Source organism: Haemaphysalis longicornis, unplaced genomic scaffold (genome assembly GCF_048455015.1).
Source record: "Haemaphysalis longicornis isolate Haplotype H1 unplaced genomic scaffold, Haemaphysalis longicornis Haplotype H1 scaffold_8, whole genome shotgun sequence".
NCBI lineage: Eukaryota > Metazoa > Arthropoda > Arachnida > Ixodida > Ixodidae > Haemaphysalis > Haemaphysalis longicornis.
Genome location: NW_027526445.1, coordinates 73,620,654 through 73,641,735, shown reverse-complemented (window position 1 = coordinate 73,641,735; position 21,082 = coordinate 73,620,654). Strand labels below are relative to the sequence as shown.

Below are 21,082 nucleotides of genomic sequence, written 5' to 3'. Positions count from 1 at the left end.
AAAAAAGAAAGAAAAATAGAAAGCACACGCAAAGACAGATTGTTTTTGCCTTCCAGCAGAGAAACAAAAATTGGAAGATTAAAAAGGGGATACAGGACATGGAAAATAGTGGTAAGACCTTATTGTAAAAAGAGAATGAGCAGTAATTGACGGAAAGTATTGTTGTCTGATACTGATGCGATGTTGTCTGGAAGATCATTCCACAAGCGTATGGCGCGAGGAAGAGCAGATGAGTTGAACGAATCAGTTGAGCCATATAACCGCGTGAAACTGAGGTGATTATGGAACCTAGGTGAAGTAATGGAAGGAACATCAAGGTGAAGTTGGGTTGGTATATTGCTGTATACGTATTTGTGAAAGAGGCAGAGAAGGGAAATGTCGCGGCGAGTGCTGAACGGTTGAAGTGAAAGGTTGTGCTTAATTTGAATTACGCTGCTCTGGTAGTCAAGATTGCGTGAAATGAAACGGGCCGCCCTATTCTGAATCGCTTCTAGCATATTAATTAAGTAGTTGTGGAGAGGGAACCATATAGAAGCGGCAAATTCTAGCTGTGGGCGGACGAAGGTTTGATACGCTAGTTGACGGACGTGAGGTGGACAGCTGTGTAAATTACGGCGAAGATATCCTAAAGATTTGGAAGCTTTTGCGCTTATGGTGGCAATGTGGTGAGGCCAGGAGAGAGTGGGAGTGAAATAGATTCCGAGGTACCAAGGAAGATGCCTGTGACAGTGGTTGGTTATTGATAGTATAGCGATAGTTAGAAATGTTTTGCTTGCGCGTAAAGGAGATTAGTTTGCATTTTCCCTATTCAGTGACATCAGCCACTTTTTACACCAGTCATTAATTTGATGAAGGTCGTTTTGCAGTGCTAAGTGGTCGTAGGGGGAGGATATAGGACGATAAATTACGCAATTGTCTGTAAAAATTCGCATGCAGGATGAAACGTTACTTGCCAGACCATTTATATCGATTAAGAACAATAGAGGGCCGAGAACACACCCTTGTGGTACACCAGAAGTTGCGGGGGAAGAGAGGAGGGATAATTGTTAATTACAGTGAACTGCTGTCGAAATAAAAGAAAGTTACGAAGCCAAGATAGGGTTAAAGAGTCCAATCGGAGGGCAGATAATTTAGAAATTAGACGGTAATGCGCTACACTATCGAAGTCTTCGGAAAAATGAAGAAAAATACAGGCGGTCTGAAGGTTATTGTTCATGTTGGAGTGCAATTATGTTGTTAGTTCTAGCAGCTGCGTTTCGCAAGAGAAACCTTTCCTAAATCCGTGTTGGTTGTGAAATAAGAACTTGTTAGATTCTAAGTGTCGGAAAACATGCTAACCAATTATATGTCCAAGCATTTTGCAGCAGAAACAAGTTAGAGAAATTGGATGGTAACTTTCGGGTGAATGCTTACTACCAGATGTAAAAACGCACTATCTTACCAAATTTCCAGTAGGAGGGGAGTTGACCTGTCGATAAGGATTACTTGAAAAGGTGATACAAAATGTTAACAGAAACAGAGGCGTTGTCTTTAGGAATTTTAGAATTTATATTGTCCATACCTGCTGAAGTGGAGAGCTTGAGGTTATTAACTAGATGTGAAATACCTTCGGCAGTTATTTCAATTGGTTCCGTGTATGCGGTGTCAAGTTCTGGAACGTATGGTACGTCAGAATGGTTTTCAAGTGTGAAAAGAGATGAGAAAATGGGTTAAATGCTGATGTGCAATGACTATCTGAGAGGGGAACATAGTCATCGTCTAGCAGGGATATTTCTTGGCCATCATGTTCAGGGGAAATAACGGACCAGAACTTTTTAGAATTTGATTTCAAAACGGACGGTCAATCGACAGAGTAATATTTATGTTTAGCAGCCTGTACGGAGGAACAGTAGTTTTTCATGAAGTTTCTATATGCTTGCCATGCAGAAGGCGTGTCATGGCATTTAGCTGCGTGGTATAAAGGTTTCTTTTTATTCCTAAGCTGCCGGAGAGATTTCGTGAACCAGGGGTTCGATTTATCATTTTTTACTTTGAGGAGCGGCACATACTGATTAGCAAAAGCACATAATTTATCTCTGTACAGCACCCAGTTATCATTTACTGAACGATGGTCGAAAAATGGTAGGAATGTGTAAGTGTAAAATGTTTCCAGTTCGGCGTTAATTTGGTTGTAATTGGCTTTGCTATAATCGCGAATTTTTTTGTTGTCAGTACCGAAGAACGGTAGCGGAATATTGAGGGTTACTTGAAGGAGGCTGTGATTGCTGAAACCATCTATGTGCAGAACGGGACCTACCGTTTCAGGAGCCGTCGTAAGAATTAGGTATAGGATGTAAGAACCGCGCGTACGTTGATTCACTATCTGAAATAGGTTAAAATCTAAGGCAAGATTGATGAATTCCGTGGAAGAGTGGCAAGAGCGAGACAACTATCTATTGCGGGAAAATTGAAGTCACCGAAAATGTAAATGGCACCGGAGCGACATAACTTTGTGGCGTCGGTTAAGCTACTGCGCAAGTCGTCAACAAATGAATGGCTATAATCAGGTGGACGGTAGCAATTGCCGATAAGTAAGGTGGTGAAGTTGGTAACACATGCTACCCAGATAGTTTTTATGTCAGAGTGTACATTTATTGCATATGATTGCACAGTCCTTTTATTGCAAGAAGTACACCTCCGCCACGTCGATTTTTATGATCGTTTCGGTAAATGTGGAAGTCATTATGATCAGGAAAAATTTCATTATCAGTGATCTCAGGGTAAAGCCATTTTTCGGTAAGGGCACGAATGTCGCGTTCTCTGTCATCTAGGAACAAACACACTAGATCCCGTTTCGGCATTAGACTACGTATATTAGTAGATGATATCGATAATGTTGGAATGGTTTGAAGTGAAATTTCATTCGATTCTTGCATGCAGTTGTTCAGATCTAGCTATCTCCTTCTTAGTACAACTGCATCAGTGTTGATGTCATAGACGTAAATTTTTTTGTCAATGAGCTGGTGGTCAACTTTTACTATGAATGGCTTGTTTTGGGTCTTGGCAAACCCCGCCAATTTGCGCCTAGCCTGTCGCGTCCCCAGCGAAAAATCTTCGCTTATGAAAAAAGTCGTTCCTTTTAGTTTTTTTACTGCAATGAAGTTGAGCCAGTCAAACATTCAGTACTATAATGTCGAAGTGTTACTTGATGCAGGTGCCAGATCATTTAGGTGAAACCGTGGAGCTTGGATTTGTCATGTGATAGCTTGCATTACGTTCATTTGAGGCTTCTGAGATGAGGTTCAGTCGCCCAGAGGTTTGCTCTCCCCTGCAACGCCTAATTGAAAATAGTCGTCATCATTTATATAATTTGCAATAATTACCCTCACTTTGAAGTTTTTTATTAGTTATTAATATTTAATGCTATAAAGCCTCTAACAATACAGTGCCCCATAATTAGATGAGACACTTTTTCCTCAAACTTCGTATGTTCTTTCCTCAAACAGCAACAACAGCAGCATGCGTAGCTTAGAATTGATGCAACGCGAAGCCGTGGTGCGTGAGTCGATAAAAAATTACACCATCTTCCCGTGGGGAACCGTTATGAGGATACGAAGCATCATGGGCTTCCGTGTGGTTCCATTGTGTTGCCGTTATGGTAAGTGATCGGGTGCTTAGTAGTGCCAGAGTGAATTCCGCGTCCGGGTCCACACCGATGGCAAACGCAAGCAAGTACTGTTATGTGACGTTGAGTAGACGGTGGTTCTCGAGGCGCCGAAACTCGTCCATCATGTTCTTGTCGATGTTGTCTTAGATTGCCTGATCGTTGTTGGCTCGTAGTGGGGTTTCCTGCATTGATGATGCCGAATTACGATTCTATCTGTTGTATTTGATCAGCGGCAACAATAAATACCGAAAAATAGTATCTGTATAGCTAGGACGTTGTGCCGCTGCTCCCATACCGCGGGTTGTATCCCAGCCGTTGTAATTGTTGTTGTTATGGCGCTTAAAAACATTAATGCGCGGGTATCGGTATTTCGGGGCGCGCTAAAGATACCAACCTCGATAGATCTATGTGGGTATCCTCACTGCATGCGCCATAGAGGGCAACGGCAGCTGCGGGGCGCACAATTGCATTTTTTTCTCTAGATTGTAATGGTCGCTATAACCTGTCTCAAACCCACTAAGGAAACGCTCGCAAACCGGTATTTCCACGCTTGTCATTATGTTGTGCTGATATGGCCACTATATGTAGTTGTGAAGAAAAAAGAAAAAGCACCCTAGATTTTGCATTCTTCTTCTAAGGCGCGATACTGGATTACTGAACCCCCGCGTATGTGCAACAGAGAAAATCGATTTTTTTTTCATACCAAAGTGTGAATCTTCACAGCGGGAAGTTTGTTTATAACTTATAAAAACCGTAGAGAAGTCTCTATTACTGTTTCGTTTGTTTCAGAAACATTTCAGACTAAGTGAGCCAGCTTATAGTGAAAAACAAGAATATGAACGTTGGTTGCAGCCTTAGTGCACAAAGAAATATTTTGTTACCTAAATTCTAGCAGAATATTTTACGTATTCGATGATATTCGATGGTATTCGTATTCGTTGCACCAGAATATTGGATGGTCTAGACTGATAATTTTGAGCGTGTAGCTAACAAAATAAACTTATTATTAAAAACCGCAACTTTTAGTGGTTTAGCAAACTATAGTTTTGGTCAAATTTAGAAGTTTATTTTTAAGTATATTGCAAGTACTTATTAAAGTTCTTTTTGCAGCGCTAAACTAAAACAAAGTGTTTCAGAACTACTCAAGAGAAAAAAGGAACTCTAATGCAGTTTTGCGTATATTTTCGTCCAGTGTACCGAAATGTATAAAATGAATGGATCACGTACAACTCAGCGCATGTCGGCTGAAAACAATCTTTCTCCATCATATTGATTACTTATCTCCTTCAGTTATATGAATTGCGTTCACCTGTTTCCAATTAACTCCAAGAGCCTATCAGATTTTAAATAACAGACAAGGTCCACTACATTACAAACAAAGCTTTTACCTACCAGCCTGCGGTTTCATCGTGGCGTGCAGGACAAGAAACTCCCAACCAGGCTAAAGGTACCAGCACCGCCATGGATGGAACAAAAAGTCCATTACGAAAGAGTACTTTTACAGCAAAGCTTTTACTTCTACCAGCCAACGATTTCATCTTGGCGTGCGCGACAAGAAACTTCCAACCGAGCTAAATATTGTTACTGGCACAGCTAGGAATGGAACCTCGGCCCCAAACGAGCTGCACGAGAGCCCGACATCTTAGCTACGCCCGCTCGTGTGAGAAGCTTGTTTGCATTCAGCGGCTGAGGGGGGGGCGCTTTGGAGGAGGCAAATGACCTACAGGTTCTTCAGGGATTCGTGCAGCCCGTGGAATGAAATAAATACTGTTTCTTCTCACCACAGTACATTTATTTGTTTAGAGTAGTAATTATCAAATACTTTGTCGAAATATTTCTTTCCTGTAAATTCCCCTCACTCATGTATGTTTATGAGTGAAGTTATCTGGACAACGCCCCTTTGTAACATCGTTTTATCTCCGACTAAGAAATGGATGCCCCAAAACGTTAATTACTTGTCGCCGCACGAAGTGGGAAGGGATTGGCACATCAATCTCTTTTAGACGAACTTAGAATACGCATGTTATTTTTTTAACAAATGTCATTTACGCCACGCACCACTAGGCACGAGCCACGTCAAGACCGAGTCACACAATTAATTATTATAGGGCACTAACAACATCGTTATATCGGCACTAAAATCAGAATTCCGGTTATGATAGCTGGCGTCTCCTAGTCCCATTTCTAGGCCTTGCTGTTTGTGCCAAGGGCGGCTTTATAGAGAGCGACCTGCCCAAGTTCGGGGATTCGGCATTCCAAATTGTTATTGCTTGTTTGACTTCTTACTGCGGACGGTGTATTGCTGTGATGATGTAGATGTCAGCCAGATCTTACGACGCGGAAGTAGATGCCAGGAGCACGAAATTGCGACACCGGTTCGACGGACAAGGGAAACGAGCATTTATGCAGGACGGCAAGTTGGACAAGGGCAGAAGCTAACCACGAGGCGTACACTTAACAAAAGCTACAAGTGACACTTCGATGGAACCAAACTAGCGTAACGGGTTACAAATAGGCCCCCATACAAAAATATGATTGAAGGTTCTACTGACTAGAAAGAGTCTCACGTGGTCGATGCACGGCAATGTCGTTGCGAAGATTGAAACCGCGAGTGACGCAGACGTCTTCAGAAGACACAGCCCGGATCAAGGTGCAGGGGTCAAGTAAGGAGAGGCCCAGGGCAAGATGTGGCACCGTCCATAGAACACAGGGCCACCGCGCGGCGTCGCCACTGGTGACGTGGTGTCTCGAGGGTCTATGCCAACTGTCACAGAACACCTGGGTCGTCGCCGTCCTGACGACAGGCTTCCGGAACCCTCAGAATCGCCTCGAAAATCGCGCCCGCCGGTCAACCCATCTTCTGACCCCCCTTCTTGTTCCTCGTCTTCCTTGTTCCGGTCGTTGCTTCCCAATACACAATGTGATTATCCACGGCCACACCTTGCGCTGGTCTTTGTCTCCTTTGGTTTCTTTTTTATTACGGGCACCATACCACAATGGCTAGGACGCAGAAGTACATATATTGCAACATGGAGGTATATATAAAAATCTTGCACCCTTCGTCTATGGATGGTGATGGTTGAAAGCGAAACTTCCTCGTGAAGGGGTTCTTGTTCTTGTCTCCGTTTCTCAAACTGGTTTGACCATGTAGAGATGAGCAACATCAGATGAGTCGCTTCTGCCTTGTCCCATGCGTAAATGGTGCCGCGAAACAAAAGCTAGTAGAGCGAGGTTAACTTGCTGTCAAAGGCCTCAAGTGCGTGGTCATTTATCCTGAAAGCAGGAATATAAAATTGAAGCTTCTTTGGCTTTCCCCGCATGTGTAGCAACGGCGAATTGTAGAAGCGCAGGAATCGTAGGGCACGGTTCAGTCTATCACAAGAGAAATGTGGCGTTGTGATGGCATGGAGGCTCGGCAGACGACCAAAGGAGATGTGTCATTCACGCTGAAGGATGGAGTCTCAGTCAACTCGCGACCGACCCTACTGCACATCTACTTTCAACAGTGTTTCATCTTGATTCCTGGGCGTCAGCCACTCTGCTTGTGCTGCGATAGGGTAGGCCACGTAAGAAGGCAGTGCAAGATTCGGCGTTGCAAAAAACGCCTCCGTTATGGCCACTTGTCATCATCGTGTGTGCAAACCTACGCAGAGAACTTTCGTTCGGGTCGGGAAGAGGAAGATAACGCTGTTGCATATCACATCATGGATGCAAGTGAGGTCGTGGATTCTTCAGGGGAAGCTGTTGCGGAGCAGCGGTGAGATTGTAGGGCTCCTGCAGTGTCCACAGAGGATGCGTCGTGTTTGGTACCGCCTGACGATCAAGGAGGGGCCCTAACGTTGCGGTCTTGTCTGCAACATGGACTTAGTCCTCACCTTTGGTGGATCGACCACCGTCGACGGAGAATGAAGAAATGGAACTTGACATCGGCACCAAAAAGGGACCTGCGCCCCTTGATGAAGTGGAGGCTTCGGGTGGAAACCAAGAGGTCATGGAGATACAGCCGGTGAAGAAGTTCTTTGTTAGGGATGCTTCGAATCCTGCTCCTGCTGCTTAGGCGGTGCTATCGACGAGTTTGGCGCCGGGTGCCACATCCCCCTCTGATACAGCCCTCATAAGCTCAGAGGGTCCCCTAGTTGCCGACCCTGCATCATCATCAGGGGTAGCTTTGGCTGCCTCCCTGGCTGCGGAATGTGCAAATACTGGTCGTCGTCCTGCTGCCCGCCCTCCACATCCCAATGAAACTGTGGGTAGGCGAGGTGGAGACGCTACTACACTGCTGCAGGGTGTCATGGTGGGCACTCTTTAAGTTTAGAACGTTGTATGTCCATGGCTTATGTAAGAAGAGGCGTCAAGGCCAGCTTTTCCACTTAATGCGGGGTTGCAAGCCTGATGTATTGGCCATTCAAGAAACAAAAAATTGATTCGGCTGAAGGGGCTGCAGAAGCTCTAGCTCCTTTTCAATCAGAGTACGAAGTGTGCGTTAGGCACAAGAAAAGGTTATGTGCTGGGTTTATTCTCATTCTTAACAAGCGCCTCCAATGCCGTGTATAATTTGTATCCAGTTACCAAATGTACTAATAAGGTTCTTCCTAAGATCACACCTACAGACTGCTTTACCACATTACCGCAGCAACCCTGCATTAGCTAGGATATTCTAGTACTGTTCGTGAGTGCGTCGGTCTGGGAAGTTTAGTGGGGAACTGCAGGAGGTTGAAACAATTGAGTCAGAGAGATCAAGCTTTATTTAAAGCAGGCCATGTCCGGGCTGCCAGAACTGGGGTTCTGGTGGGCCTCGAATAGGTTCAGGCGGAAATTCCGCAGGTGTCAGGGCCCCGCACATGGTAAAAGAAAAGCAGCCCAGAACTGGACATCTGGCTCAAGCTGAAGACAGGAGCGAGGACAACAATTTCAATCTAAGGACTACAAGACCCGCTTGTGACACCCCCTCACATGGCGCCTACGATTTCAAAAAAATTTCGAAAATTTGAGCGCTTAGCATGTGTATAAAAATAAAACCTGAAGAAGCCTGGCTTACAACCTGACCCTTTTACTCGCTGATGGAACAGCCCGAAGTGACGGGTGTCAGCTGTCATGCTAAAAACTAGACGATTGTAAAATATTTCACGTAATATTTTTAAGTTTCCGTCATCGCACGACCTAGAGAATTCCAAGCCTACTGCGACCTTCTCTTATGCCAGTGTTTTACTTTCTATGTACTTTTGCTGTCCTCCAATTCCCACTTCTGAACACCGTGCAGACAGCCCATTTGGAGGGTCTCGCGCCTCAGTAAACAGCATTTTACCGGAACAGGGTGCGTCTCCAATTCTGAGTGGCCTCCCCCGTCTCTTCTCCTGCATTGCTATTTGCATATACTGGCGGGCAATTTCGCGCTTACTATCCTACGCTAATGCCCTTTCAGTGAATGCCACCGCAGCTTCACGCTCCCCGTCTCGCGCAAATACGTTTTCTTATACCCCCAATATTATTAAACTTCTTGGGCAAGTACTGAAGGCCGAGGTTTATGTCTTTAGCTTTTCAATTTGCGGGAAGCATTTCAATTTCTAAAAATACAAATTCGAATACCTCGTGAGAAGTCTTTCTTACCTGCTGGTGCACTTTCTAAAGAACACTAAGTTACGTTTATAACAAGGTGGCCCAAGCATCAAGCGTAGCCAGTTTTTCGAAACTACACTACGGTACATGGCACTGTAAACGTCTCTGGTCGTTCTGATGTCTTCCACTACCATGACTATAACATCATGCGTTGTCATTGGCAGAGGTGTGGCATAGTACCTTCAGCCGACGCCGTTACGGACACCAGGCACGTTTAAAGTGTTTTAAGTTTCGCGCCCCTCTCTGAACCATTTGCGCCGCTGCAGTTTTGGTTTCTGGCTCTGGTCAGCACCTTGGACATCGAATGTCCGTGTGATCGATATTCTCTACGCAGTTTGTACTCGTAACTCTAAATGAATTATGGAGGTGCAATGTTCTTGCCTTAAAGGAGCCATGAAGAGAAAACACAAGTTTGGTTCATTCAAAAGATTGTCTCGTTAGAATCATACTGACACCACTTTTAACGTAAACTTCGCTCAAATAAGCTACATAATTAGGAAAAACGGGAATGGTCATGCGACCCACCAGCTCATTTCCCGCAACAGAACCTGTGATGTCACATGGGCTAAGCTCTGCGATTGGCGGAGGCTGGCAGAAGCAGACGCAAATTAGGTAGAGCTTACAAACTAGACGAAGGAGCGATTTGCGCTTAAATTTAGGGCACATTCTTTACAAAGCAATAAGAATGATGGGACAAACAGTGGAAGTTACGAAAGCACATGTAAACATAGAAGTACTGATGCGTTCTGCTGTTCGTACTGCGCACAGCATGCTTTAGTTTAGCTGCACAGCACTACGGGGCTTGGGGTTGTCTCAGACGACACTGGCCGATTGACGCAAGCAACGGTGTCTTACGTGACCCCATTTGTCGAGCGAGCACTGTTTCAGGGAACGAATATTTTCTCCCAGAACAAAAACAAGCCAGGTTTAAATGCGGGCAAAAACAAACCAAACGCTTGCCACGGTATGGTGGCGCCATCTAGGTTACGGAACGTAAAGAAACGCGGGAACAAACCAACACCGCTGTACAGGGTGGAGACAACCTTTGAACGGTCCCGTGCCGCCGCAATTGGGCCAACGGGCTCAAAGCGTTATTCTTTTCGTTTCTCACGAGACCTAGCAACGCGAAACAGACAATATGATTCAAACTTCTTCAGTAAACCGCGTTGCGGCGATAATTTTAGCGCGGTTTTGACACAATGACTTGCTTCGGCGGCGAGCGAGCAACCGAACATGGCGGCGCCAGCGTTACGTGTCTCTACCCTGTACGGCGGATGCGTGATTGAAAGTACTCTAGGCTGCAGAGCGGTCGGTTCCCGTGATGTCACTTGGGACCACGAAAACGCACGATTCAGCGGGAAAATCAAAATTTTAACCTAAATTGTTTAATTTCTCAGTGAATAAAGCACCGTTTGTATCCGGACAAGCGCTGGGGGCACTATAAAACACGAAATCTTTCGAATAAAACCAACTTGCGTTGTCTCTTCATGGCTCCTTTAACATATTCAGACATCACACGCTGTGAATAGAAAGGCCAGCACAGAAGGTGTATTCAACTTTCATTGGCAACATAGTATTATTTTATTTCGCACTACTTCGTTTTTAATGTGAATGGTCAATTTTTACGTTCTCAGCGTTCTGAGATTTAGGGACGCTGTGATCATTGTGAGTTAATTGTATTCCGTATATCATCCCTTGTGTTCCCGTATAGTTCATATAGATCCTGTTGATGATATAGTTCATGTTGCTGCTCGCGGCGTAGCTGATAGCAAGCTGCCGGCTCCTTGGAGGGACATTTGACGAGAGGTCGAAGTAGAGTAATGCCGGTTTTTTCACTTTGATCAAGCTGTGACCTGAGTGCCGGCAGCCGCTACCCCTTTTTTTTGTTTCTCTGTGCTTCATGGAGTAGCCCCCTGCGAAAGATATAATTGAAATCATAGGAGTAACGTCCTCTGTCCTTACTTCCAAATCCCCTGCAATCTTGTTTCAACATTTCAACATTTATCTGGGTACACAGGATCCCCGGATTTTAGTTTGTCCCCGCAATAAAAAGCTTGGCCTTCAAACCGCCACGTCAGCTCGACATGTGAACAAAGATTAGCAGCGGATTTCACTGTACCCTCAGGAATCTTTTTTTTTATGTGGAAATGCAGGACTGTGTTTTCATCTTTCCCAAAAGTTTTTGTCTAGGAAAGACGCGTAACCAGTAGCTTTGCGCACACCTACAGTCGAGACGAGCGTCGACAATTTCGAGTGGTACCGCGCTGCAGAAGGAGTGCATGTCGTCCAAAAACCGGCCCGCCAACCATCCCCGAGCTAAGTAGTTAGTGTAATCGCGATGGCAGTTCATTACATGTGGTCTTTAGCCACGGCACCCGATCGGGAAGGCAACTGCTGCGGCGCCGCCGTTGATTGGCGCAAGAAGTACACTGGAAGCAGCTACGGACATCGCCTTAAGCTTTCTTTGTGGGATTCATCTCGTGCTGCTATTGTTCTGCTGGTCTTTCAACGTCCAAGAATCCGCGCGGAAAGAAAAGGCCTGAAAATAAACAAAAAGTGATTTTTTAAATGAAAACTTTAAAACGAAACTGCCGCCATTAATAATATAGATAATCTGTCAACTACAACCTCAAAACAACCTGTGGTTGGGCATCGGAACTGTCTCAGAAAAATTTAAAAACGTGTGAAAAAAATACCTACAGGGTAAAATATGATTCCTCCTCATACCTTCATGTGGTCAAGAATTATAACAAGAAACCGACATTTCAAAGTATTATCGAAGATCTACGGTTCTGCATGTGCACTAAGTGTTACAAAACTGAAATTGGGGTAAAAGTAGAATCGTAGTATTCAAGCCGCTGCATAAATTAGGGGACTTCGTGTTCGAACGATTTCGAACGATTTCGTGTTCTTCGAACGATTTCGTGTTCTATAGTACCCCAAGCGCTTGTCAAGAAGCAAAATATGCTTTATGCACTGTGAAAATATTCACTTTAAGCTGGTGCTGGTGCCAAAACGTGTGTTTGAACTACGTTTGCAATGACATCATAAGAGCAGGTCTTTCAGCTAATATTGGCGTGGAGCGGCCGGATTCGACTCTCGTCCTCCATAGTCATGTCCGGCCATGGGAGCGGAGATTTGCTTCCCGTAAATCATCCTAGATTGCGCCACCGCACCGCGGCAAGCCGTTTTCCTTTGGTTTGTTTGTGAACGTATTATAACCTGGTTGTTTAATTCATGGAGGCAATATTCGTTTCGTGAAATGTGTTAATGCTCGAAAAATACGGTCCCGTAACACATCGTCGCTTGGTTCAACCGGCCAGTGTCGTCCGCAATCCCGAATAAACTGCAAGCCCGAAGTGCTGTGAATCCAAATGAGGCATAGTGTGCGTTGTACCAACAGCACTACGCATGGGTATTTCTATGTTTATATGTGCTGTCGTCATTTTCACTGTTTCTACCACCATTCTTACTAATATAAAAAGAATGTGACTTAAAATTAGGCGTAAATTGCTCGTTCGGCAATCTTATAATTGGGCCTATTTGCGTTTGGTTTTCCCGGCATCTGCCAATCGCAGAGCTGGCTGGTATGAGATAGTAGGTTCTCTTGGAAATAAGCTAGTGGGTCGCATGGGCATTTCTTTTTTCCTAATTACACTGGTTATTTGGGCGAAGATTAGCTGAAGAGTGGTGTCAGCTTGAATCTAACGAGGTTATCTCTTGAATTGACCAAACTTGCAGTTTGTCTTCACGGCTCCTTCAAGAGTTAGAAACACTCATGGTCACTCACCTACGATAAAATTACGGCATTCTTTAATTAAACGCTAATGGGATAGACCTAAAACTTCTCGATCCCATTACTTCTTCTCGTATCTTTTAAAAAACACGCCTTAGTGCAGTGGTGACTTGCTTTTTTTCATATTTTTTTATATTTTCATTTCCAAAGCAACAATAACATGGGTAAGTGGATACAAATATCAGGCATATGCATAAACGAAAATGAGCCCCATTAAAAACTGGCCAGGAGCAATTAACCATGAAAGGAAAAAGAAACGCCTCAATCATGAAGGACGAATCACTATGGGAATATAACAAATATGAAGCAGTTAGAGGAATTTGGATGGGTGTGGGGGTACCGGAACTCTCCGTTTCAAACAAAGTTGTATGTGTCAAATCAGAGATTCAATCAGCGCTAGAATTAAATCAGAGGACAGAGGTTCAATTGGCATTAGGAGCCCACCGTAAAACAACAAATAATGCCGCCTTTGGAGTGAGAGAAGCGCAGAGACAAATATATTTAGGAGAACGAATTAGAAATAACGTCATGAAGCCAAACACAACGCAGTTGTCTTCAAGAAAAAAACTTTAATATAACGAACTTGTGCTCCCTTAACACCTCAAAGAATACACAGGCGGCGAAGCAGCACTACAAGCGATGCTACGGGATCAACCTGCTTCACAAGGATATTCATGAACGTTACTAACAATATAGGTGTCGTACAAGGAGACAGTGATGATATTGAAACGCGAAGTTCCTAAAGAAAAAACAAACGGTTCTTCTGGTCGCCATCCAACCTAGTTCCCTTTCGATATGAAGCTAACGTCTATGCCATTGCGCCATTCAGACACAGTCGAAGAAGTTTGGACAAAGTTGGGACTTTGTCTCAAGTTTCATTGAGGGAGCTTCATGTTTCAAGCATCTTTCTCTTACGAAAATAGCTTCGAGTTTTTTCTCTTTCTCTCAGATATACAAGTTACCGAAATGTGGAATGTGGTTCCTATTGAAAATTAAGAAGTATCGTCTTTTTTTCTTTCGCAGGGCACGAATACGTGTGCACGTGTTTTACCGGCCGCTGGTGAACGCATTCAGACAGCATAACCAGCCTTTTTTGTGGGTTAGGTGATTGCGGAACGATATGTGGATGATAGTGCGTATCTAAATTAATCGTAAATAACAAAAATAAACAAAATGTGATAAAAAATGAAATAAACCACGATTTAGTCTGATCCCTTGGCCATGCGAGAAAATCAAAAACAAATTTCATTGAAAATCATTTTGCCTTCAAACTATCCAGCTAAGCATTTTAAATTACCAAACAGGCTCCTTTCCTTTGCAGGAAAATGGAGAATGAGGGAATAAGCTACCCAGAAATGAATACCGTTACTGATAAGTCCTGCATCGTGAAATGCCTGGTGAGTGCCTTAAATAGTAAACAAGCTAAGGGGTGAGTTGTGCGGCCACGCGGTGAAACCAGGGCTGAAATGCCGCATCTCCAAAGAAGCGTAATTCGCCTTTCTCCCACACCATAAACGCAAACTAGCCGGAAATGGAGTTTAATAAGTAATGTACACTGAAAAGTACCTATAGGAAAAATTGTACTCACTGGGCACTGTTTAAAAGTGGACGAACCTCCATGGTAATACCGTTGCCAATCCTGTGTAGCAAAAGAAAGGATTTAGAACGACATAACACCATTTCTGAGATGGCGTTCGGTTTCTTGTATACTAACACGTCCACAATAAACTCCCCATCTGGGGTAATCATCTCAAACGGGCATTCGCCATGTTAGTCTTGTGTTGTTTCCGTGTATCAGCACTTCAACCGTCGCCTAATGCTAATTAGAACGAGTAAGCAGGACGTGACGGTTGCATGCAGCTACAAAACCGATACCGTTCGATTACCCGTAGAGATGCTTCAGTCATCGCGATCACAGGCAGAGAGCGCCGCCGTGTTGTTTTAATCGGTTTATTTTGGCGATAGGTGTTGTGCTGCTAACAAAGAGACAGTTCTCGCCGTTGCGAACAATTGCAATGTTCATCTGCTTCGGTTGCTTGAGCAAATATAGACGATTTAAATTCTCGTGCGAGCCCGCCAACGCACCCTACTGCAGCGACTCAACTTGCCCTGGCGGCAAGACTTGCTGCCTGGATGTAAGCAACCCCCGTGCCGTAGAGTTAATACTGCTGACTCTAGAGGAAAATCTGCCCGGCCAGCCCGTGCATTTAAGCCGTGCTACACCCGGGCGCAGCCATGATGCCACCCTCACAGCGTTGCCCGCTGTCTTTTTGCCTATTAGAGTTGGCGGCAGTAGTGGGTATTCACCTAGTAAACAACGCATTCCATCATGGCAGCCACCATTGCTGTGCAGGCGGGTAAAGCTGGCTCAAAAATGTGTCTAAATATAGATGCCACAATGATTCCACGCTGTAGTTGCCAGATCAGTAGTTGAAGATATGGATAACAAGTTTGCTTGAAAATGAGGCACAAATATAGGGCCCTAAGCCGAAATTAGGCAACTTTTATGGCAATATCTGAGTTTTTTTACGAATTTATATGCTTTTCATTAGTTTTTTTGAAGCATTTATGCTTGACGAACAAATATTAATGAAATATTAAGCAAAAAGAGGACGCCGGGCCGAGGCGCCAAATTCAGTTTCGGTATATTGTGATGAGCGTCAGTCATGTGGGGGTAACTTCAAAGGTTCACTCTAAGACGCCTTAGTTTCTGCTGTGTCACTTCGTTGCTTGCGAAGACTGCCGACGATACGGAATAAAGCCGCCGCCGCTATCTTCAAGGACACCTTCTCTACATGTCCGTAGTGGCTGCTGCCGATTTTAACTCGCCGTCAGCCGGTCATATCATGTTACGCAAAACATTTCTGGCAGATCGGTTACTTTTGATCGTATATGATTCGTAAATTAAAAACAAACAAATGTTCGAAACATTTTACCATGCCTAGCGTATAACTAGGCTCTTGTTTACGGGTGCTGTTATACTTTCACTGAACGGTGTTTTACTTGAGTCAGAGATAAAATAACCGCCAACTAATAATAATAATGGTAACTTTATTTGCACAATAAGGTGGTTTTCTAGAGGAGGACAAGGCGAAGCCGAAAGGTAATCTCGAATGAAGGTGCAGAAATCTCCTGTATGGCTGTGTGCGATTGGTGCATGCTCCTTCGATCGCAGAAACACGCAATCTGAAATTTTCGAGAATATATTTGATGTTTTGCATGGCACATTTCTTAAACTCGGTGGATCAGCGGCGTTGTTTAATTACGTATACTTCCACCTCTGCTCTCACTTGGCCCATGTATATACCTGCACAGAGGAGGGGGGAGGGGAGCCCACGTCCCTTGGCCTTGTGTCAGACGTTTTATCTCGGACACGTGATTTCTCACGAATGGCGGCCATCGGCTCGGTTCTTCCGCAATCCAATGCAGGGCGATTTCCGAATCGGTCCAGAAGAAAGACCGAACTTCTGACAGGCACGGCAGCCATTTCAGGAAATGAAATAGTCGGGCAGCTATCAAACAGGCGAGGAGCTGAAGGCGTGGGATAGAGGTGGTTTTGATCGGTGCAATGCAGCCTTTGCTGAGCAGCAGGTTCACTTCCCACGTTCCGGTTTCCCATTATAACGACCGGACGTAGACTGCAGGACCATAAACTCTCAGGCTTGCGTCAGTGAACACGTGGAGCCCTCGAGTGTCGTGTTCCGTGTACTTCATCGTGAAGGCATGCCGTGGCAAGCAAATGCGTCTTAGGTCGCTGAGCTCGCCGCACCAACTGTTCCACGCATTGCGTTGAGCCGTCGGCAGTGGTGAATCCCACGGATGCTGCAGTTTCCATAAGTCTTGGAAAATGATCTTCGCTCGAACGGTGAAAGGGGCCAGAAATCCTAGAGGGTCGTAGAGCCGCGCGAACGACTGGAGCATTGTCCTCTTTGTCACTGGCTTTTTGGATACAAAGATGGCGATATTGTCCGCACTTAGCACGACACTGTGGTCTGAGCGGTCCCACTGCATGCCGAGCACCTTCATGTTACAAGGGTCCCCTCCTTCCGTTTCGAAAGCCACGTTGTCTTCAAGGATTTGGTTTCGGAGGGACGAAAGGCTGGAGGCCCATTTCCTCAGTTCCATACCAGCACCCGCCAAAATAGACCTCGTCTCCGCGTAGATACGCTTGGCTTGCTCAGCGTTGTCGATTCTGACGACAAGGTCGTCCACGTAAAACGCGTCGACTAGCTTAGCGACCGTGTCTGGGAACTGCTCTTTACATTCCTTTAGGTGGTGACGAAGTGTTGCGGCGAGAAAGAATGGGCTAGACGTGGCTCCGAATGGCACTGTTGTCATGCGCCAGTGGACTATCTGAGGAAGAGGGTCTTCTTTATTCGGAAGGTTCTCCACCCAGAGAAATCTTAAGGCGTCCCGATCTTCCTCGCGAATAACCATCTGCAGGCACGCTTTCTTTATGTCTGCCACGAGAACGACGTGATGGCACCGGAACTCAACCAGCAACTTAAGTGAGTTTGCGTCTAACTTTGGGCCTTTCAGTAGCACGCTGTTCAAGGATGGATGGCAGGGAACATGGGACGACGCGTCGAAAACAACTGGAAGCTTGGTTGTCACAGCATCACGACGCATGACACCATGGTGTGGCATATAGTAGGTGTTTGGTTTCCATCCTCTTTGTCGCAGCTCACTCGTTCCGCATGGCCCTCATCAAAGTATGCGCGGATGGTCTTGTGATATTGCCTCAGTAAATCTGAGAGAAGGCTCTTTATTGAAAAAGCAGAGTTTTGCCGGTGTTTGCGATCGCCTCCATGCTTCTCTGCTAGGGGTCGGGTATCTAAGGAGAACAGGCCCTTGAGAGAGGTGGGCAGAAAAAAAAACGAAAGCAAACAAAAAACACTAGCGTGGCTTGGCGGGCTTGGCGGACTACTTTTTAGATTGTGTCACAGAATTTGTCAAAGAATTTACAATTTTGAAATTTGGCCAACGTCCTCCAAATATAAAACAAACTTTTTAGGGCCGTACGCTGCTTCGAGGGGTAAGTCCATGGTCCTAAGATAGTCTTCAAAGTTACCGGGCCTTGATCTAGGGGTTCAATATCTTCAAAAAAACGGGATCTTGGTGTCAAGTAGGCTACACATTCTAATAAAATATGTTCGACAGTTTCTATCGAGGAACAGTTATCGCAGTACGGGTTGGTTGTCAGTCCGAGGCGAAAGAGGTAACTGTTGGCGTAGGCCGAGTTCAGTCGAAGGCGATGATATAATGTCTCCAGCCTACGAGGGAGCTCTCTTGAAGTTGGCTGACCGCGGAAGCATTTGGGCTGCATGCAGTGTCTCTGCTCTGCAAGGCGATAATTGTTATCTGAGACATCGAGCCCTGGCTCTCGAATTAGAAGGGGCACTTCATAGCGGTCGCTTGCTTTGCAAATTCCATGATAGAACTGGTGGATGGCGGGGTCATTGAACCCTAAGTTTTCCGATGTTCCCTGAATGCCGATTGTTTCCAGGCGCCACATGGACGACAATTCAAAGTCAGCGGCGGCGTCTTCAGGGGGCGCTTCCCCGAGCGATAAAAACATTGTGCTGGAGTGCGCGGTCGAAGTACTTGGGCTTTCAAGTTGGGCACCTTGCACAGTCCAGCCCAGAACTGTTTCCACAGCTATTAGCGAGGGTGAAATCCAGGAAATTTGTCTTGTGGCCACCTTCCAATATGCGTCTGACCCGATCAACACGCTTATCTGATGCTCCTGAAACGTGGCCGAAAGCCGGGCATCAGCCAAATCTTGACACTTAGCGGCCATCGATTTGAGAATCTCTTCGCTGACGGGCGGGCTTGTGACGTTACAGGTATTGGGGACTTCTAGGGCCTCGAGTGTGGTGCACTGGCCATCGTTCTGACTTTTAAGCGTCAAGGAGACCATGTTGCACGAAACAGGTGCGCTCGTGCCAGTATTTCCGAAAGTAGCAATGGTAAGACGTCCGACCCCTTCGACGGAACAATCCAGTGCGCGGGACACATCGCGTCGGATGAAGGTCCGCTGACTGCCAGAATCCAACAAAAAGCGGACGAGCAGCTGGCGGCTTGTACCGCTGCCCCATGCACGGCCTGTCTGCAGAAGTACTGGCGTACGTCCTGCAGCACTGGTCGAAGCGGACGTCACTGCGTTGGCTGTGCCGATTGTCGCCCTGTCGCTGGGACTGGGACCTCGTCTTCTGCTGGGGGGTTCGAAACTTCCAGCCGGGCGTTGGATGTCGCACAGCGTCGTAACGTGCCGACGTGAACAAAGGCCGCATACCAGACTGTTCACTGACCTGCACTGCTTTGCTAAGTGATTGCCCTTGCCGCATCTCAAGCAGCACTTGCTTGCCTGCAGACGCTTGCGTTTCTCCTCGGGCGAGATTGGCGCTCTGCAGTAGGCGATGAAATGGTCCCGAGCGTTGCAAAGTTCACACCCGTGTAGCCCCGAAGACAGCGATTGGGTACCGAGAGTCATCGCAGTTGGCGGATCGATGCGCGGAGGCGAAGACTGCTGTCTCCCCTAGCCGCGGCTCGTGGACGGAACCGAATAAGCGTGCGAGCTCTCCTCCCGAATCTCCACGTGGACGCGGAGAAAGTCCAGGATCACCTTGATTTCCTTGGATCTGGCGGAAGGGTACGAGGACACCTCAGATACGTCCTGGTGCTCCTCCTTCAGCCTTTGCCGGTACAGGAGGCCCAGGTCGTGCGGCAAGGTCCGCAGCAGTACGCGATGGAGCACGACGGAGTACTGGTCCGGGGAGACGCCCAGGCCCTCCAACGCCGTTATGCGAAACGTGACCGTTGTCGTAGAGGTCCCGCAATTTGTCTGTGTCGGCCGAATTCTGCCCCGGCTCCAATGCGAGCAATTTGTCCAGGTGGTCGTGCACGTGAAGGTCTTTCCGCCCAAATCTGTTGGTAATGAATTTAACAGCGAAGTCTCAATTGTCGTCGGCCAGCCTGATGCCCTCGATCGCGTCCTTGGCGGGACCAGTCAAGTACGAGAGCAGATACTTAAACTTCTCGATGCGTGGCAAAGTCGCGTTCGAGTCGAAGCTCGACTCAAACTGGTCCCAGAACCCTTGCCATTTCGCGTCGGTCGCACGAGAAGTTCGGTATCTGGAGCTTCGGGAGTACGGCGAAGCGGGTTCCCCGTGTTCTCTGAGGGGTGCCCGGTCGAGGCTGAGAAGGTGCGCTCCTGCAAGGCTCACCAGACTCGGCTGTAGCTGCGCTGGCTGAAGGGGCCGGGCTCGTGACGGAGCGCACTCGCGTGCGAAGGGCGCAGATGCGCTCGTCGTAGTCAATGGCATCCTAAACATCCGCGTCAAATCCCTCTTCTGTGAGAGCCGCCTGAATCTGGCTGTCCAGCTCGTGCAAGGCTCGCTGCTTGTCGGGAATTATGTCCAGAAGCGTCTGAAATTCGAGAGTCGGTGCTGCCGGGTTCTGCAGGAGCGCGTCGAGTGCCGTAAACTTCTTCGTGACGGTGGTGCGAAGAACTCCCCGGCGGCGATGAAGCGATTCCATATCGCGAGTCGGCGGGACCGGATGGCTGGGGGTTTCGGCACCAGAAAATATGTAGCGAAAGGGAACCAGAAAACCAGACGTCCGGCTATCAACGATGCCTACGAACGACTGCCGCGAGAGCCGCGGTCGTGGAGCAAGCCCCCGCTGCCTGCCTCGTGGCGCGCTTCTTTCTCTTTATTCAACAGCTTTGGCAGCTACGGTACGATTTTACCATCTAGCGCAGAAAGTGTTCGCAGCATGAAGTCGCCGACGCACAAAAACGCCCGCCCCTGCAGTCACCTTCGGACGTGTATGCGTTGCGCTTGTGGTTGCCCTGGATGCTCACGCACGCTCGGGGGCGCTGGTCACCAGGGCAGGCCATTTTCCGGCGCAACGAGCCGACAGACGCAGCAGTAAGGTGATTGAGCAACTCGGGGCACAGGGCGCTGCTCCAACTAGCAACAGGGGTGAGTTTGATTCATATGTGCTCGTGGAGGAATGTCTAG

The 21,082-nt window shown here is 46.6% G+C and overlaps 1 protein-coding gene across 1 annotated transcript; it reads right to left on the bottom strand.

Annotated features, from left to right (window-relative positions):
- Positions 1–16,676: 16,676 nt before the first annotated feature.
- Positions 16,677–18,978, bottom strand: LOC144148344 (uncharacterized). Its single transcript, XM_077679895.1, has 2 exons — positions 18,363–18,978; positions 16,677–17,518 (listed from the first exon to the last, which is right to left on the bottom strand). The coding sequence occupies exons 1-2, from the start codon at positions 18,976–18,978 to the stop codon at positions 16,677–16,679; spliced, it is 1,458 nt and encodes a 485-aa protein (XP_077536021.1).
- Positions 18,979–21,082: the final 2,104 nt, after the last annotated feature.

Excerpts from the sequence above, each read along its gene's own strand:
- LOC144148344 (XM_077679895.1), bottom strand. The coding sequence starts at position 18,978 with ATGGTCTCCTTGACGCTTAAAAGTCAGAACGATGGCCAGTGCACCACA. Across the intron at positions 17,519-18,362 it reads GCAGCCCAAATGCTTCCGCG|ACATAAAGAAAGCGTGCCTG; the intron begins GTCAGCCAACTT and ends TTCTCGTGGCAG.